The sequence below is a fragment of the Physella acuta genome, unplaced genomic scaffold (genome assembly GCF_028476545.2).
Source record: "Physella acuta isolate Inbredline_101_S28 unplaced genomic scaffold, ASM2847654v3 ptg000178l, whole genome shotgun sequence".
Lineage (NCBI taxonomy): Eukaryota > Metazoa > Mollusca > Gastropoda > Physidae > Physella > Physella acuta.
Window position 1 is genome coordinate 401,534 of NW_026731697.1, and position 15,335 is coordinate 416,868.

The window sequence follows — 15,335 nt, forward strand, 5'->3', positions numbered from 1 at the left end:
TGCGATTGATATGAATAATCTTTTTTTATCACATTTTTATTATTATACTCATTAATTTTTATACATACTACATTAATAAATATTTTAAAAATATAATAAATTAACAAATGTGAATTATTGTTTGTATTTTGGTAATTAATAATTACTGAATGAATAATTAATAATATCACGGAAGTAGCTCGGTTGCTACTTACGCCGTCTAAACATGTCAAGATGTTTATTTTTTGTAGACATACTTTTAAAAAACAAAATTGTGCTTGATTATAACTGTAAACACTTCTCTTCTTCATTTTAATTTTTAAAACTGCTGTAATTGCCTCTATCACGTTTTTACATTAATACTTTGATAGTTTTTACCACGGTCAGTAGACTTTATTTTTTTTATTTTTAGGATCCCTCACTAAAATATTTTATTATTAAAAATTATTAGGCCTACTAGATCTAGATCTAAATACTAAATACTAAATAAATTAAAATTAGTATAGAGTAGTCCTATACTATAGATGATTAGATAGGCCTATGTACTATGTATGTGTAGTATGTACTAGTATATTCAAGTATATTGTAACTAGTGAACTGTGACTGAATAGCTGCAGCGTAAGTTAATTAGTAATTAGACTACCAGACCCTACACTACACTACAGTTACATTGTAAAAATAAATAATTACTATTAATTACAGATACTGCCTAGGCCTAATAACTGTAGAACACTGTAGGCGTAGTGTAAAATAGTAACAGTAATATACTATATAGTAATAATAATTGTAATACTAATATCACTTGATCCGTAATGTAGTGATATACATTTGCATTGGATAGTTTGAATCAGCAATGTTAACATTATAGTTCACAACATTACATCTAAAATGTACTCTAATTCAAAGCCAACAGTGTAGTGTAACAACTCCAGACTGTTGACTTAACCTAAAGCTCTTAAGATACTGGGTCTAGGATATTATCCCCTAACAATTACCCACTGGTCATTTTCCAAATCATTACCCCCTGAATAAATTATCCCTCCTTACAATTATACAATATACTTATCCATATCCAGCTCCTTATCTTTAAACTTCTTGTTAACCTATCCCTATCTTTATCCCTAACCTTATCCCCAATCCAGTATCCCTATCTGTATCCCTACCAGAACCCTAGTCCTTACCATAACCATATTCATATGTCTATCCCAAAATTTCCTTAACCTATCCCAATAACCTATGTATTGTTAAAAAGTGGGGAGAGCGGTTGTTCACCGGGAAGTACTGTCCTACTGCAATTTTTTTTTTGGTGTGGGGAAGGGAAAGGGGGGGGTGGGAAATTAATATAAGGGTAATGATTGGGCAAATTAGGGGGGGGGGTGGTATGTCCTTTCCCCAATGACACTAATCCTTGTTGTCTCTCTGGCTTGAAAAGAAACTGCATAAAATTTAGGTACTTAGGCTAAGAAAATTTACTTTAAGAGTAAAGATTTCTGCATCTACTTTCCATAATGATTCATTTTTTTTTACTTTGACTAATATAAATCATAAAATATTGGCTTAAACTCTATAACTACTACATAATTCATTTGTTTACTGAAAGGATGTAAAAAATGTCTAGTCAAAGACGGCTGAGTAGACCATCTACTGCTACATCTGTTTCAAGTCGAACTTCTGCAGATAATGAGCTCAAACTTGAATGCAGGGCAGCCTTTTTGGCCCACTATGATACTATTAATGAAAAGGTTGAGTCCAAAGATGACTTAATGCTCCGTAAGTGTTTCTTTTAAATCTTTTCACTTGAAAACTCAGTTGTAAAAGTCACCTTCATATTTTAAATCTCTATTAAACTTTATATTCTTTAACTGGCTGTTAATGCTTAAAGCTAACTATTGTTACAGTTTTGATGAATGCCATGAACACTTCATTGGCTCACTAAAATCATTAAGTTTTCTATGTCAGATGAAGAATAAGATAAATGGGTTTTATACTGGTCATGTGTTTGTTACATTACTCAGCTCATGGTACTTAGAATACAACAGTAGACACCATCAAGTTTACTTTACACTTTATTTGGCATGTAGAGAACAGTCTCTGATGACATGTCTGATCACCAGGTCTGGTACATAGTAACTGTCTGATGTAAATACACAGCTCACTAGACTGATGGGGATGGGGGTTGTAGCGATATGCCTAGAGAGAGGGCGGTCGGGTATGCTTACATAGTGTCCCGCATGGTCCCTCCAAAGAAGCGAATTATATATATAGATATTTCATTATCCATAGAATAGCCTTCATGGGAATAAAACAATAAAATGTATAATGCACACACAAAAAAATGTATAGGGGATTGGAAACAATTCAATTTACTTTTTCAACTCTAGTTTTGCAGCAGACAGGGAGAAACCCTTCAAGGAAAATAATTTCTAAGTACTGGACTCCAAAAACAGGTATTATAAAAAACAAATTTATTCTTCTAAATGCTGGCCATCTTATTGAGATTTAAAAGTATATTCCTATTAAAAAGTTGTTTTAACTAGTACTCCTGTTATCAATTTGCAGACTACATAACATTTGAGGATTTTGTTGACATATGTAAAAGAGAACCTGTTACCTCAGAGGAAGATCTCATAAAAGCTTTTAGAAAGATTGACCTAAATGGTGATGGCTTCATTTCATTAGATGAGCTTTTGAAAGTTCTCACCACAGTAAGTTATAAATAAGCTCAGAAGAGCATTGACAAAATTAAAAGCTGAACTTGAAGATATTTGTATTCACTTTCCTAAAATACAATAGTTTAAAATATTTTGTTCTTAATTGTTCTTAAATGAGACAAACCAGAATATGTAAAACAGCTTTGTGTTTTTAATACCTATAGATAATGATATAGAAAAGAAATGAATTTATAAAAATGAAAGTTTTAATAGTGTTTATGTGTGTTATTAGAAAGTAAAATTATTTTAAGAGAGGAGAGAAAATGACTAGACCTGAAGTGAAAGCCTTAATTGATGAGGTGGATGAAAACAAAGATGGGAAACTAAATTACAAAGAGGTAAGACAATTATCTAAAGCAATTCCACAGATGGAATGTTTAAAAATGTTGGATAAATTTGATATATATTTTAAAAATGCACTATTTTGAAAGCTGAATGATTTTGTTAAATTAAATCCTTTATGTTTTATTTTGCTACTTACTTAAATATAACAGAAGGAAGTCTTTGATTACAACAAGGTAAAAGTGTTGAGTGATAATTGTTGGTAGTTAAATGTTAGCTTGTTGTAAAATACTTTGTGCTGTATTCTTGTGCTAGAAAATGGTTGTAATAACTTGTAATATGTTTATAAATTTATATTTCTTTAAATACTATAGTAACATTATAACGACAATAAGTGATTATTAAATTTACTGTTTTAGCAGTGTAAGTTCATAAAATTTATTGAGCAAATTATGTATGTTATGTGAATACTGAAAACTACATATGTTGTTTAAACCATGATAAAAAAAATTTTATGAATTAAATAATCAACCTATAAATAAACTTTTACATAATAAGTTCACACATTTGATGATGACGACAACAGAGGATTATAAGAAGATGGCAATCAAGGCTTTGGAAAAGAAAGAAAGACAGAAATTAAAAAGCAGGGATGGGGAGATTACTCCACGCAAAGGTTTGTTCGTTGGTTCTTACTTCTGAAATAAAAAAATATTTATGAATAATACCGCAATTTTTTTATCAATAATATTCTTTAACCCTTAAATATGTAATCTAAAAAATATCTCTTTTAGTGAGTTTTAATTATTATTTATCAAATAGTAATTTTTTAGTTTATTCTCTAATAACGAAAATAGAATTACTTTTAATATATAGTATTGCTCTTCCCTATCAATAGAATTGGCTAGAAATTTTGCATTACACCTCTTATAGATATTATACCTAGGTTTCTCTACAATTAGATCTAGTGAATTAGTGATTATAGTACTGATCATAAACACCCATTTATTGTTGACATTTTGTAAATATGGGTCATGTACCAGCATGTGTTTCCTGTGTTAAAATATATAACAAAGACTACAATGGACCGGATGACATTTATTCAATTAAAATTCATCATAAAGAGATGTCAAAATAATTAGTCTTTGAAGACTTTTTTTTCAGCTCTGGCAAGTATAAATCTTGTTTAACAACTTAAGTTACAATGTCTTTCTTAAAATACAATGCATCTTTTGGATAACACAAGTCAGATATGTTTTGAAAGAGCCGCATGTTCTTTAAACAAACTGAATTATCTCTGTCAGATAGTGACCAGCAGTCTATGGGATCTCAACTTTCAATAAACTCCACTGAATCTGACAGGAGGCGTAAGATAAAGAGTGAAACGCTTATAACACTTTCCCATCATTGACTCACATTACAAATACTTATACATAAATGCTGTTACTAAAGTATTTTATTCCATAAAAATATAGCGACTATTGTATGCTAAATTTAATTTGCTTATAGTATCTTGGCCATGAACTACTTCTAAAATCCAAGTTAATTTGTTTTTTAATACAGTTAATTTAAAAAAAAAATAACCCAGTCATTTTCAAAATGTTATTTTATTATTTTTACTAAAACAAAATTTAAACATTTAAAATAATATTTTTTATTTCTAAACTAGTATATTGTTTTAATTATAAAACTCACATCACCTCAAGAATATTATTGGAACATTTTAAACCATAAATTATTTAAATGTATGCTAGAGTCCTAATACTAAAAAAAATTTAAAAACTAAATTTTTTTACTAAATAATTATTAAGCTGCTATCTAAAATATAAGTCATTTATGAACTAAAATTAAAGAAATAATAATTCTTTTGAGACTTTGTAAAAGGGGATGAGTGCAACTGAACTTCTGTAATTTCCTGAGATTTTCAGTTGATTGTGACCAGTGTTGAATAATAGCATGTTCTTTTGATACATAGATCTATCTGTTGCTACTCTTTTACCCTCAAAATCAAAAAAGAATACAAAAGTGTTATAAATGCTTTGACTTAGATTTTGATTTGACAAAACAAAGTGGAATTATAATTAAAACAGTAAATATTGTTTTTAAGATTTAAATAAAATTTAATGAATTATCTTTGTTTTTCCAATGCAAATATAAAGTTGAAGCATGTTGATATTTGTTTTTACAAAACTTCTGTATTCTAAAAATGTTTTGAGAACCAGTAACCACTTTTCAGTATCCATCAATGTTGTCACTGCAGTGATACTGTCATAGCATGTTGGCTTTTTATTCCCACAATTCTTCATCATCTTTTGTTAAAGATGATAGTTTTAAATTGATTTTAAAATTGTTATTTAGTATATTAAATATTAAAATTAATATTAGAATAAAAAGCGCTTCAATTAAAACTTCAATAGCTAAGCTTTTTGCTTATTCCTGGTTGCCTATTTGGTTTTACAATTTTGAGGGAGAGCTTAATGCTTACACTTTTTGATCCAATTACTTGGAAATTATGAATGATTTTTATAAGTATTTATAAATGGATATAATGATTTGTTTAGCGTCTCATATGAATTCACCAGTAATCACATAAATCTATTAGATCAGAATTTTCAGCTTTTTAATGTACTAGATTAGCTCAGTGTGGCTTCTGTATATGACAACAATGTAATGTAACTTAGCTACAAAGAAATGGGTAATTCCTAGTAACTAATAATATGTATTGAATGCATTTACTTAAAATTTAATCTTTTACTAAAAACTGTTTTTTTACTTAAATAACAGGAAAAATTAAGATTTTTACAATAATGTTTAGATATTATTGACTAACATAAAAGAATTCGACTAGACATTTTGTTTTAAATAGATACACCAACTTATAAATCTTACATATGTAACATAGCATGCCTTTTATGTAAATTGTGTTTGTTTTTGCTGGAGGTACATCATATAACTAATTCAAAGTGTGTAGCTAATCAATAATGCAATTTTTTACAGAATCTAAGCATGATCAAAGTCCAGATCTTAAATCAGAACGTAGCATGTCCAATTTCTCAATGTTGAGCCGAAATTCCAATGGTACAAACCATGTTGCTGAAAAATGTTTAAAAGTAGCATGTATTAGAAGAAAGAAATATTTTCAAAGATGTCAGGTTTGGCATCTAAATTTATCTGGCATTATATTGAGTTTGTCTAAGAGATAGATTATTAAATGTTTATCAGTGATAAAAAATGTGTAATGAAATGTGCCATGTTTTACAGAGTCTAGTCCTGACCAAAGTCCTGAGCCTAAGTCAGAACGTAGAATGTCTAATCTCTCAGTACGGGGACAAAAATCAAATGGTACAAGCCATATACCAAACAAAATTATTTTAATGCTTAATAGGTTTAGAAACATGATCAAAGAAATTCTATTGAATTTGTGTTAAAAAGGTTATATGTCAATTGTATTCCCCAATCACCACATTATTTTAGCTGTTTATCTTATTTATTATATTCTATTTTATTTGTTAAAATATATGTATGAGAAATAAAAATGGATATATTTTAAAAATACATTTTGGGTTGGAGTAAAGATATATTATTTTCATGTTTTTTTTGTCTCATACTATGGTTGCATATTAATCTAATATAAGAGCTGCTAATTTTATATTGCTGCAAAATATTGCTATATTTTCAAACAATAAGTTCTTTTGTCTTAAAAAATAAAATAAAATTTTTTATATTTTTTACCAGCTACATCACTAGACAGAAGAGCATCAAAACAATCCATCTCAGGCAGTTTAATGGATGGTAAGACTCACCACTGTAACTGATTGTACCCAACTTACAATAAATATTTCATTTGTATCAATGTGCTTAGTAAATCTTAGTAAAGTTTTTCCACTTTGATACTGTTGTCTTAGTAATACTCACATGTCTTGAAATTAATTTTATAATTTTTTCATGTACAAAACCTACATGTTTTGAGAAATTAAAACTGATGTACATCCTATACAGTGTGTTAACTAGGATTTATATGAAGGTCAAAATATCTGATTGAGGAAGAAGTGCAACATAAAAATATGCATGCACATGTCAATCTTTATTGGGAAAAACCAGATTTTAAAAATTTACGCATGATGTTTTTGATTTTCCAGATGAGTTTTCAAGACCTTCACCTCGTGTTCCTCGTGAAACCAGACCAAAATCTTCTAGCAAAGGGGGTCGGCAGTCTGAACCAAGCAATCTTCGTGTATGTATTTACTTAACATATTGTTTAAACAATGTGAATTTCCGTATAACTAACAATGACAGCTGAGTGTATAAATCTAAAATTTTAATAGTCTATTACTTATGGAATAGGACTATTTTTGTGATAGAACAGTAAAAAAAAAATTTATATCACTAATATTGCTATATCTTGATTTCTGTTCATTTTTTTATTTTGCTTTTTTTCAATATTTTTTTTCAGGAGTGGTCATGTGTGCAATCAAAGGGAACATTCTTCTTAGAGAACACAATAATCAGCCACACCTACAAACTCATTATAACAGAGGCCACTGATGCATGGATGACAATTCAACCTCTCAGGATAGGAGAGTCAGGTAAAACATGCTTATTGTAGGCCAAATTAAAAACCATATAGTGTTCTATATTGTCAGTTTTACCTGCCACTCACTTGTTGCCGGCCAAGTGTTTAAACATTAGTTATTAAAATAGTTTAAATATCTCAAAATGTGTCACATGGTTACCTTTTATAATTTATCTTTTTTGTGTACGGGGAGTATGGAGCGGTAGGTTTTAAAGCTGTTTGACAACTTTTCTTTGTTTAACTTTTAAACTTAATGGATGTGAAGTTATAACTACAAGTAAGTAATGGAAGAATAAATAATTAGAAATATAGAAAATTGAATATTGTAATAACAATTCTTTCTGTAAAACCTTAAAGGGGAATCACTGGATGGCACAGTTGTAGACACAGCATTGTTTGTGTTAAATGAAAATGGAACTTCCCTGATAGCTTACACTGAAAGTAAAGACTCAAAAGGAGTAGGTTGCATTATTTAGACCACTTTGTAAAGTCTTTCTGTGTTTTAATGAAGATGTTTTTTGTTGACTAGAACATCGAATGTACTCAAATGCTATTGAAGTAATTTTTATTCTTACCAAAAAATTTAAAATGGATAATTTAGTGAAGAAAGAGTTAATGTAAGGGCCCGCAGCATTAGGTTAAATATCACTTTAAATTTTTAAAATATTTACATTAATTTTATTTCCCCTTAAAACAATGTAATTGTATATTTTGTCCTTTAATTATTATATATGCACCGTTTAGAGTTTATTTTGTCTGAACATGCTTTGTTTTATGAAACTACAGAAGTACAGTCTGCGCTGTAATCTATCCAAGGGAAACTACCTTCTAATTCCCTTCAGCACAGGCTGTAGACTAAAACCTGGCAAAAATTTACCAACCAAAGAGGCTAAGCTTATCACTAAAGATAAGGAGGACAGAATTATTCTAACACCTGCATTCAGGTGAGGTCAACCTTGTTGGATGATCTGGTTGTTATTTGATCTTGTTCACTTACTAGTTGTTACACCTACATGATAACATGCCAATTTCACAACATTTATTATTACCAAAAGGTTATTCATTTTAATGTCAAATGGTTTTACATGGCATTTAGAAATTCATTAGAATTTAGAAAACTTGATTCATATATTTAAATATATTCCCAGCCTTTTATCTAAAGACTGTCAGCTAAGCGTGGTTAAGTTTATTTAATTTAAAATATACAGAATTGCTTACATGGGTTTGGAAGCTTAAATTAAAGACACTGACAGGTTGAAATATTATATATTTAATAAATAAGCTAACACAAAATGAAAAGCCGTAATTATTTGTAATCCTGTCTACAATAGTTTTGTCCGCAATGGTAATTTCATCCTGTTCTTTCTGTTTTAACTTATTTTCTTTTAGGACTATTTTCTCCTTTTTTTTTTTTTCATAACTTGAGAAAATTTTCTTATTGATCAATAAACAGAAAAGCTTTGAAAGACATCTTTGAAATGGCTGATCTAGATGGCAATGGTTTACTAAGCAGGAATGAGTTCAACTGGTACAACTTGAGAACCAGTGGAGAAGAAATCGCTGATGATGAGTGGCAAGTGGTTGAAGGTGGGGTTTTTTGTTCATGTTTATGTCACTTTTACATTGTGGTTATTTTTGTTCATGTTTATGCCACTTTTAGATTGTGTTTTTTTGTGTTCATGTTTATGTCACTTTTAGATTGCGGTTATTTTTGTTCATGTTTATGTCACTTTTAGATCGCGGTTATTTTTGTTCATGTTTATGTCACTTTTAGATTGATGTTATTTTTGTTCATGTTTATGTCACTGTTACATTGCGGATATTTTTGTTCTTGTATTTTTTTATACTTTATAGAAAATGTCTTTAAACGTACGTTGTTTAGTTCAGATAACAGAGAAAGTTCAATTCAGATATAAATGTATTTTAAATATTATTGTATCTAATTATTTTAATTTTTTAAAGTTTTTGTATTGAATTATAAATATAAATTTTAAAATCATGTTCTCCTTCACTGCCAAAGACAACATTGAATTAGACAAAGGGCAGATTACTCCAAGTGGCTTCATTAAGTTGAATGAAATGGAAGCAGATGACAATGAAGGTGATACTGAAGATCTCTGGATTACTTTGACTGCCATGGGATTCAATAAGTCTCTTCTTTTAGATGAGGTTAGGTTTAATATTTGCATAAAATTTGAATGAGAATGAAAAGAATATACACAAACATGTTATTTAAATTATAACCTTCATAAGTTAAATCGTCTTTTGTTTGATTTAGTATTCTCTTCTGTCTAGTTGTTTCATTTAGTATTCTCTTTTATCTAGAGTTGTCCATTCCTCCTTAAAGTCTACACACAAGATTGTGACACTCCTAAGCTGAAAGTTATTGGCCTCGAGTCTAATAAGGAGAAGATTGACAAGGCTGTATGTGAATTGGCTATTACCAAGGTAATGTTTGTTTTCTTATTTCCAAGGTAAAGTGTGTATTTTGTTGATTTTTAATTTAACTTTTTTTTAATGTAAAGTTGTTTTTTATTTTTTCAGAGAAATATTTTTTCTTCATAATTGTAACTTTTATTGAAGTCTGCTTTGCAGACTGCTTTGTTGTAATTTAAAATTGTTTTTGAAATCTGTATGGATTTTAGAGTATTTAAATTAGAAGAAAAAAACATTTTTTTAAAATTTGAATTAAAAGTATGACACACATTGTTCTCAAATGTTAGAAATGTGTCCACATTGTTAGAGCTAGCCTTTACTCATGTATAAAAAATCAATCCCTGTCATGTAAAAAAAAAAACATTGTGTGTTGTTAAGGGTGAACCTGTGAAAGTTAAGGGCTTGAAGGATGTGACAGTGCACCAGTACACCAATGACCACAGAGCCATGATTGTGGTTGACAACAAGGTATATTAAAAACTTGGCTCTCCATTTGGTCTGGAATAAATGCGCTTTAGTCATGTGTGAAGTTTGTATTTTTTAGTCAGTAACTGATACTTAAGTACGTTTTGATTTGAGTTAATAAAATAGTAGACACAAATATTTAAATATTTATAATAATAAAGTTTAAAGGAGGAAATCTTAAGATATTAATCTATTTCCTTCCAGTCACGAAACAAATTAAAAATAGCTTTAGACTGCAGTAAAAGTCGTGGAGTGGTCAGCCATACTGGATCCCTGATGACAACTGTCAATGTACCATCACAGTCTGCAGTGGTAAGATACCCTTTGACCCTTTTATTTGCATAGAAAAAAAACCTAATCATTTTAAAAATGTATACCTTTTCATATTAATTAACTTTATAATTAAACTTACTACTTAAGTCATCCAGCTTATTAAATGACTGGCAGTACTTAATTTACTATATTAACTTATGTTCACAAAATAAATAATTCAACTGTCTTTTTGTTTTAAATACTTATAAATGTAAATGTTCTAGGTTGGTCATCATCTGCTACCTCTCTATGATGCAGGAGAGTTCAGTGTTGTATGTGAGGAGAGTGTTCTCAAGTAGAGCTGTTTGTTTACGTCATTTATTGCTACATGTTGTAGTTGTCCTTCTATTATAAATGCTGCCATTCCCAGCCTTTTCCAAACACTGTGTAAAGACTGTCAGCTAAGACTGCTAAGTTTATTTATTTTAAGATATACATAATTGCTTACATGGGTTTGAAACTTTAAATTAATTTATTGATTTACGACACTGACTGGTGGAAATAAAAAACATGACACTAACACAGACACAGACCTAGACAAACAGGCCAAAACACAAATCAACAAAGACCACAAATAAACTAAAACACAAAAAAACCTAGACCAAAGTAAACCAAGACACCAATAAAATTAGACCACAAATAAACCAAGACAAATAGACCAAATCTCAACTCAAGAGAAAAAGCCAAAAGCAAAAACGTGTAACTAACACAGCTGTATCATGTTAGTAATGATGTTAGCTTCTACTTATGTAATTTACAAATTTATCATTAATCTGTGATACTTCATGTGATTTTATATTTTGTTTTATACTATGTCAATGTACTTTTTAAAAAATAAATAAAACCTCAAAATTATAATGACCTGATACTACCAAATAATTTAGCACCCAGCCCACAATTTATGCAACTTTCATTTCTTACATAATCTACATCTAGGAGATAGCTTTGATTATTAATATGCCAGATTTTTGTGAGAAATTTGGGTTGAAATCAATTTTAGAGAATTTTTTAAACTGTCTCATATATGTATTAGTTTTGCTGTAATTTTTTTGAAATTTTATCTAATTTAATTTAAAATGTATTTTAAAATTTCGAGATTAATAGCTCACTGTGATGTAATATTCAGATGTTGTACCACTCATCCTCATCATACTGTTTTGGTTTCTTGTAAACTTCCTTTGCACTTGCATCTGACATTAAACACCCGCCTATATACACCAATATCCAGTGTATCTTTACCTTTATGATTGTGGTTAACTGTTACTTTTTTAAAATATCACTTGAAGTAGACAATGGATAGAGCACATTTGCCAGCAAGCACATTTGCCAGCAAGTACATTTTATCTAAGAATTAGATCTAGGTACTCAAAATAGCATTCTAATATTCATAAAAAGTAAATACTTAAATAGGATGGACGACAATCTCTTTATTAGTAATATATAAACATAATAGAAACAAAATAAGCAATATATTTTATGAAATGATTTTTTAGCTAAAAATGGCACCAGCTTGATACACTTCAATGAACAGCAAAATGTTGGCCCATATGTGAACAAAATGTTGGCCCATATGTGAACAAAATGTTGGCCCATATGTGAACAAAATGTTGGCCCATATGTGAACAAAATGTTGGCCCATATGTGAACAAAATGTTGTCCCATATGTGAACAAAATGTTGGCCCATATGTGAACAAAATGTTGGCCCATATGTGAACAAAATGTTGTCCCATATGTGAACAAAATGTTGTCCCATATGTGAACAAAATGTTGTCCCATATGTGAACAAAATGTTGGCCCATATGTGAACAAAATGTTGGCCCATATGTGAACAAAATGTTGGCCCATATGTGAACAAAATGTTGTCCCATATGTGAACAAAATGTTGTCCCATATGTGAACAAAATGTTGTCCCATATGTGAACAAAATGTTGGCCCATATGTGAACAAAATGTTGGCCCATATGTGAACAAAATGTTGGCCCATATGTGAACAAAATGTTGGCCCATATGTGAACAAAATGTTGGCCCATATGTGAACAAAATGCCAAAACTCAAAATGATAAAATCTCTATTACTATACGTGCACAATGGATGTGAATTTTAGTTAAAGCTCAACGTAGGGGAATTAACCACATAAACTAAAGTGGTCACCTAGTTTCAAGAAAAACATCAGGGGAGGTAAGTGGTGCTAAACACATCCTGTATAGGGCGTGGCCAAGTATATTTTGTCTCAGCCTGGGGCTCCAGGTTCAAATCCACCTTTAAACACTCGTGACTGGGGAGAAGTTGCAACAAGCAGAGAAGTAGGTAGGTGGCTGCTGTGCAGATCAGAGTTTCTTCCAGGCATCTCTTCGGTGGGGGGGGGGGGGGGGGGGGGGGGGGGCGGAGAAGAAAGTCTACCGCCCCCCCCCCCCCGAACGAGATGGAATTTATATAGAAAATTTTAGCACTGTCCGCCCCCCCACCCTCGTAGAAAGTCTACCCCCCCCCCCCCCAAAAAAAAATTCAAGTGCCCCCCCCCCCCCCCCACTCCCGGAAGAAAAAAGTCTAGAAGAAACACTGCTGATTAGAACCTCGGGTCTAGACTGTCTCCCGATTTGATCGACCCTGATCTCCTAACCAGGTGATGTATTACTATACCGAAATAGATTCAAGATTTAGTCCTGCTGCGGAAGCGTACTTTTGTAAAAATAAGTTGCAACACGATTAAATTAAAAAACCAAATTGAATAAACTTAAAGTTAATGAATGAATACTTGACCCAGTGGCGGAACTAGAAAAAAATGGCCACCCCGCAAATTTTTTTTTGGCCCCCCCCCCCTCCCATATATATATATATATATATATATATATATATATATATATATATATATATATATATATATATATATATATATATATATATATATATATATATATATAAAGCAATGTATGTGTGTTTGTCCTTTATGCATTACTACACCTCTCATCACATCGCCGTGAAACTTTGAGAAGTTGTTGAGAATATTCCTGGGGAGGTTTCTGCGAAAAAAAATATTTCAAATTCGCAGGGGTGGCGCCCCCACAGGGCGCGATTTGTTTTTTTCTATATACGGTATATAAAAATAAAAGTCGATTTTGGTTTGGCATCGTTCATCCTATAGCCATGAGACTTTGGGGAGTTCATTATACCACTCTAGGGAAGGGTTCTGTAAAAAAATAATTTTTAATTTCGCAAGGGCGGCGCCACGGGAGGGTCCGATTTTTCTCTATATACGGTATATAAAAATAAAAGTCGATTTTGGTGTAACACCGTAATCCGATAGCCATGAGACTTTGGGGGAGTTGATTAGAACAATTCAGGGAAGGGTTCTGTAAAAAAAAATCCTTTTTAAATTTCGCAAGGGCGGCGCCACGGGAGGGTCCGATTTTTCTCTATATACGGTATATAAAAATAATAAAAGTGAATCGCTGTGACACCATTCATCCGATAGGCATGAAACTTTGGGGAATTCATTATAAAACTCTAGGAAAGGGTTCTGTAAAAAATCATTTATAATTTCGCAAGGGCGGCGCCACGGGAGGCTGCGATTTTTTTCTCTATTTACGGTTTATAAAATTAAAGTCTATTTCGGTTTCACACCGTTCAACCATGTACCATGAAACTTAGGGGGAGATGATTAGATCACTCAATGGTAGGGTTCTGCAAAAAAATATTGTTTAATATTGCAAGGGCGGCGCCCTCCGGGGGGGAGGGCGATTTTTTTTCTCTATACACGGTATATAAAAAATAAAACTCGGATGCGGTTCATCCGAGTGCCATGAAACTTTAGGGAGTAGATGAGAATACTCCCGAGAATATTTCTGCGAAAAAGAAAACTAAAGTTTCTTATGGGTACATATAAGGTACAACTTTCGTCAATACACGGTTTGGCGCCCAGAGTTTTAGAGCGACTATGTTGGCACTTAGCATCCGTTAATCGAGCGTCCTGCATAGCGAGAAAGGGGTACTACTATATTCAGCGGTAAAACTAAAACAAGCTTCTAAAAATAACTTTGTAACGCGAGGAAATCCTTCTGTACAGTTTCGTCACCTTTGCGAAAGATAAAAAAAATAACTTTTTGAATATGAGGAGCCTACGCTACTGTAGATTTTCATCACTTTGCGAATGATGCAATAAGCATCTATTATTGGACAGTCCAGTCAGAAATTGAGATTGAGCATCTAATAATAGACCATTAGTAACGCAAGCATATTGCATCAGTCACACTGATATTTAAAACACGTCAACTATTTTTTTTTACGTGTTAAAGAAAAAAATCCTGTTCATTTGTGTCACTTTAGCGAATGGCGAAATCTGCATCATTATTAACAGGATGCTATTTGGCCGATGGCGCCTTTTAGTTTTAAGGAGCCAGGGGTCGTACGCCGCGCCTATGCGGTAGTGTAATCGGGGGTGGGGGCCCTGAGAGCGCCCCTCTACGTCTCTGAAACAGGGGCGGTCACCGAAGTGTGTTCTACCATATTATTTCGGTGAGTGATTAATGTACACTCAAGGTTTTCATGCGGTAGTGTAGGTAAACCCGTGTCCTGATATT

At 31.5% G+C, this 15,335-nt stretch overlaps 1 protein-coding gene across 8 annotated transcripts; it reads left to right on the forward strand.

Moving 5' to 3' along the window:
* Positions 1-162: 162 nt before the first annotated feature.
* Positions 163-11,971, forward strand: LOC131936466 (EF-hand calcium-binding domain-containing protein 7). Of its 8 annotated transcripts, none has more exons than XM_059293475.1 (21): positions 163-269; positions 1,580-1,749; positions 2,361-2,426; positions 2,539-2,684; positions 2,942-3,028; positions 3,185-3,208; positions 3,531-3,648; positions 4,277-4,351; positions 5,970-6,050; positions 6,234-6,314; positions 6,708-6,764; positions 7,112-7,206; positions 7,426-7,558; positions 7,903-8,003; positions 8,332-8,489; positions 8,999-9,132; positions 9,566-9,714; positions 9,871-9,993; positions 10,360-10,449; positions 10,651-10,758; positions 10,983-11,971. In XM_059293475.1, the coding sequence occupies exons 2-21, from the start codon at positions 1,590-1,592 to the stop codon at positions 11,055-11,057; spliced, it is 2,061 nt and encodes a 686-aa protein (XP_059149458.1). In that variant the 5' UTR covers positions 163-269; positions 1,580-1,589; the 3' UTR covers positions 11,058-11,971. The 8 variants fall into 8 exon arrangements, with proteins under 8 accessions (XP_059149458.1, XP_059149456.1, XP_059149459.1 ...); XM_059293473.1 differs by having other exon boundaries at positions 170-361; XM_059293476.1 differs by having other exon boundaries at positions 170-361; positions 4,277-4,339.
* The last annotated feature ends 3,364 nt before the right edge of the window (positions 11,972-15,335 follow it).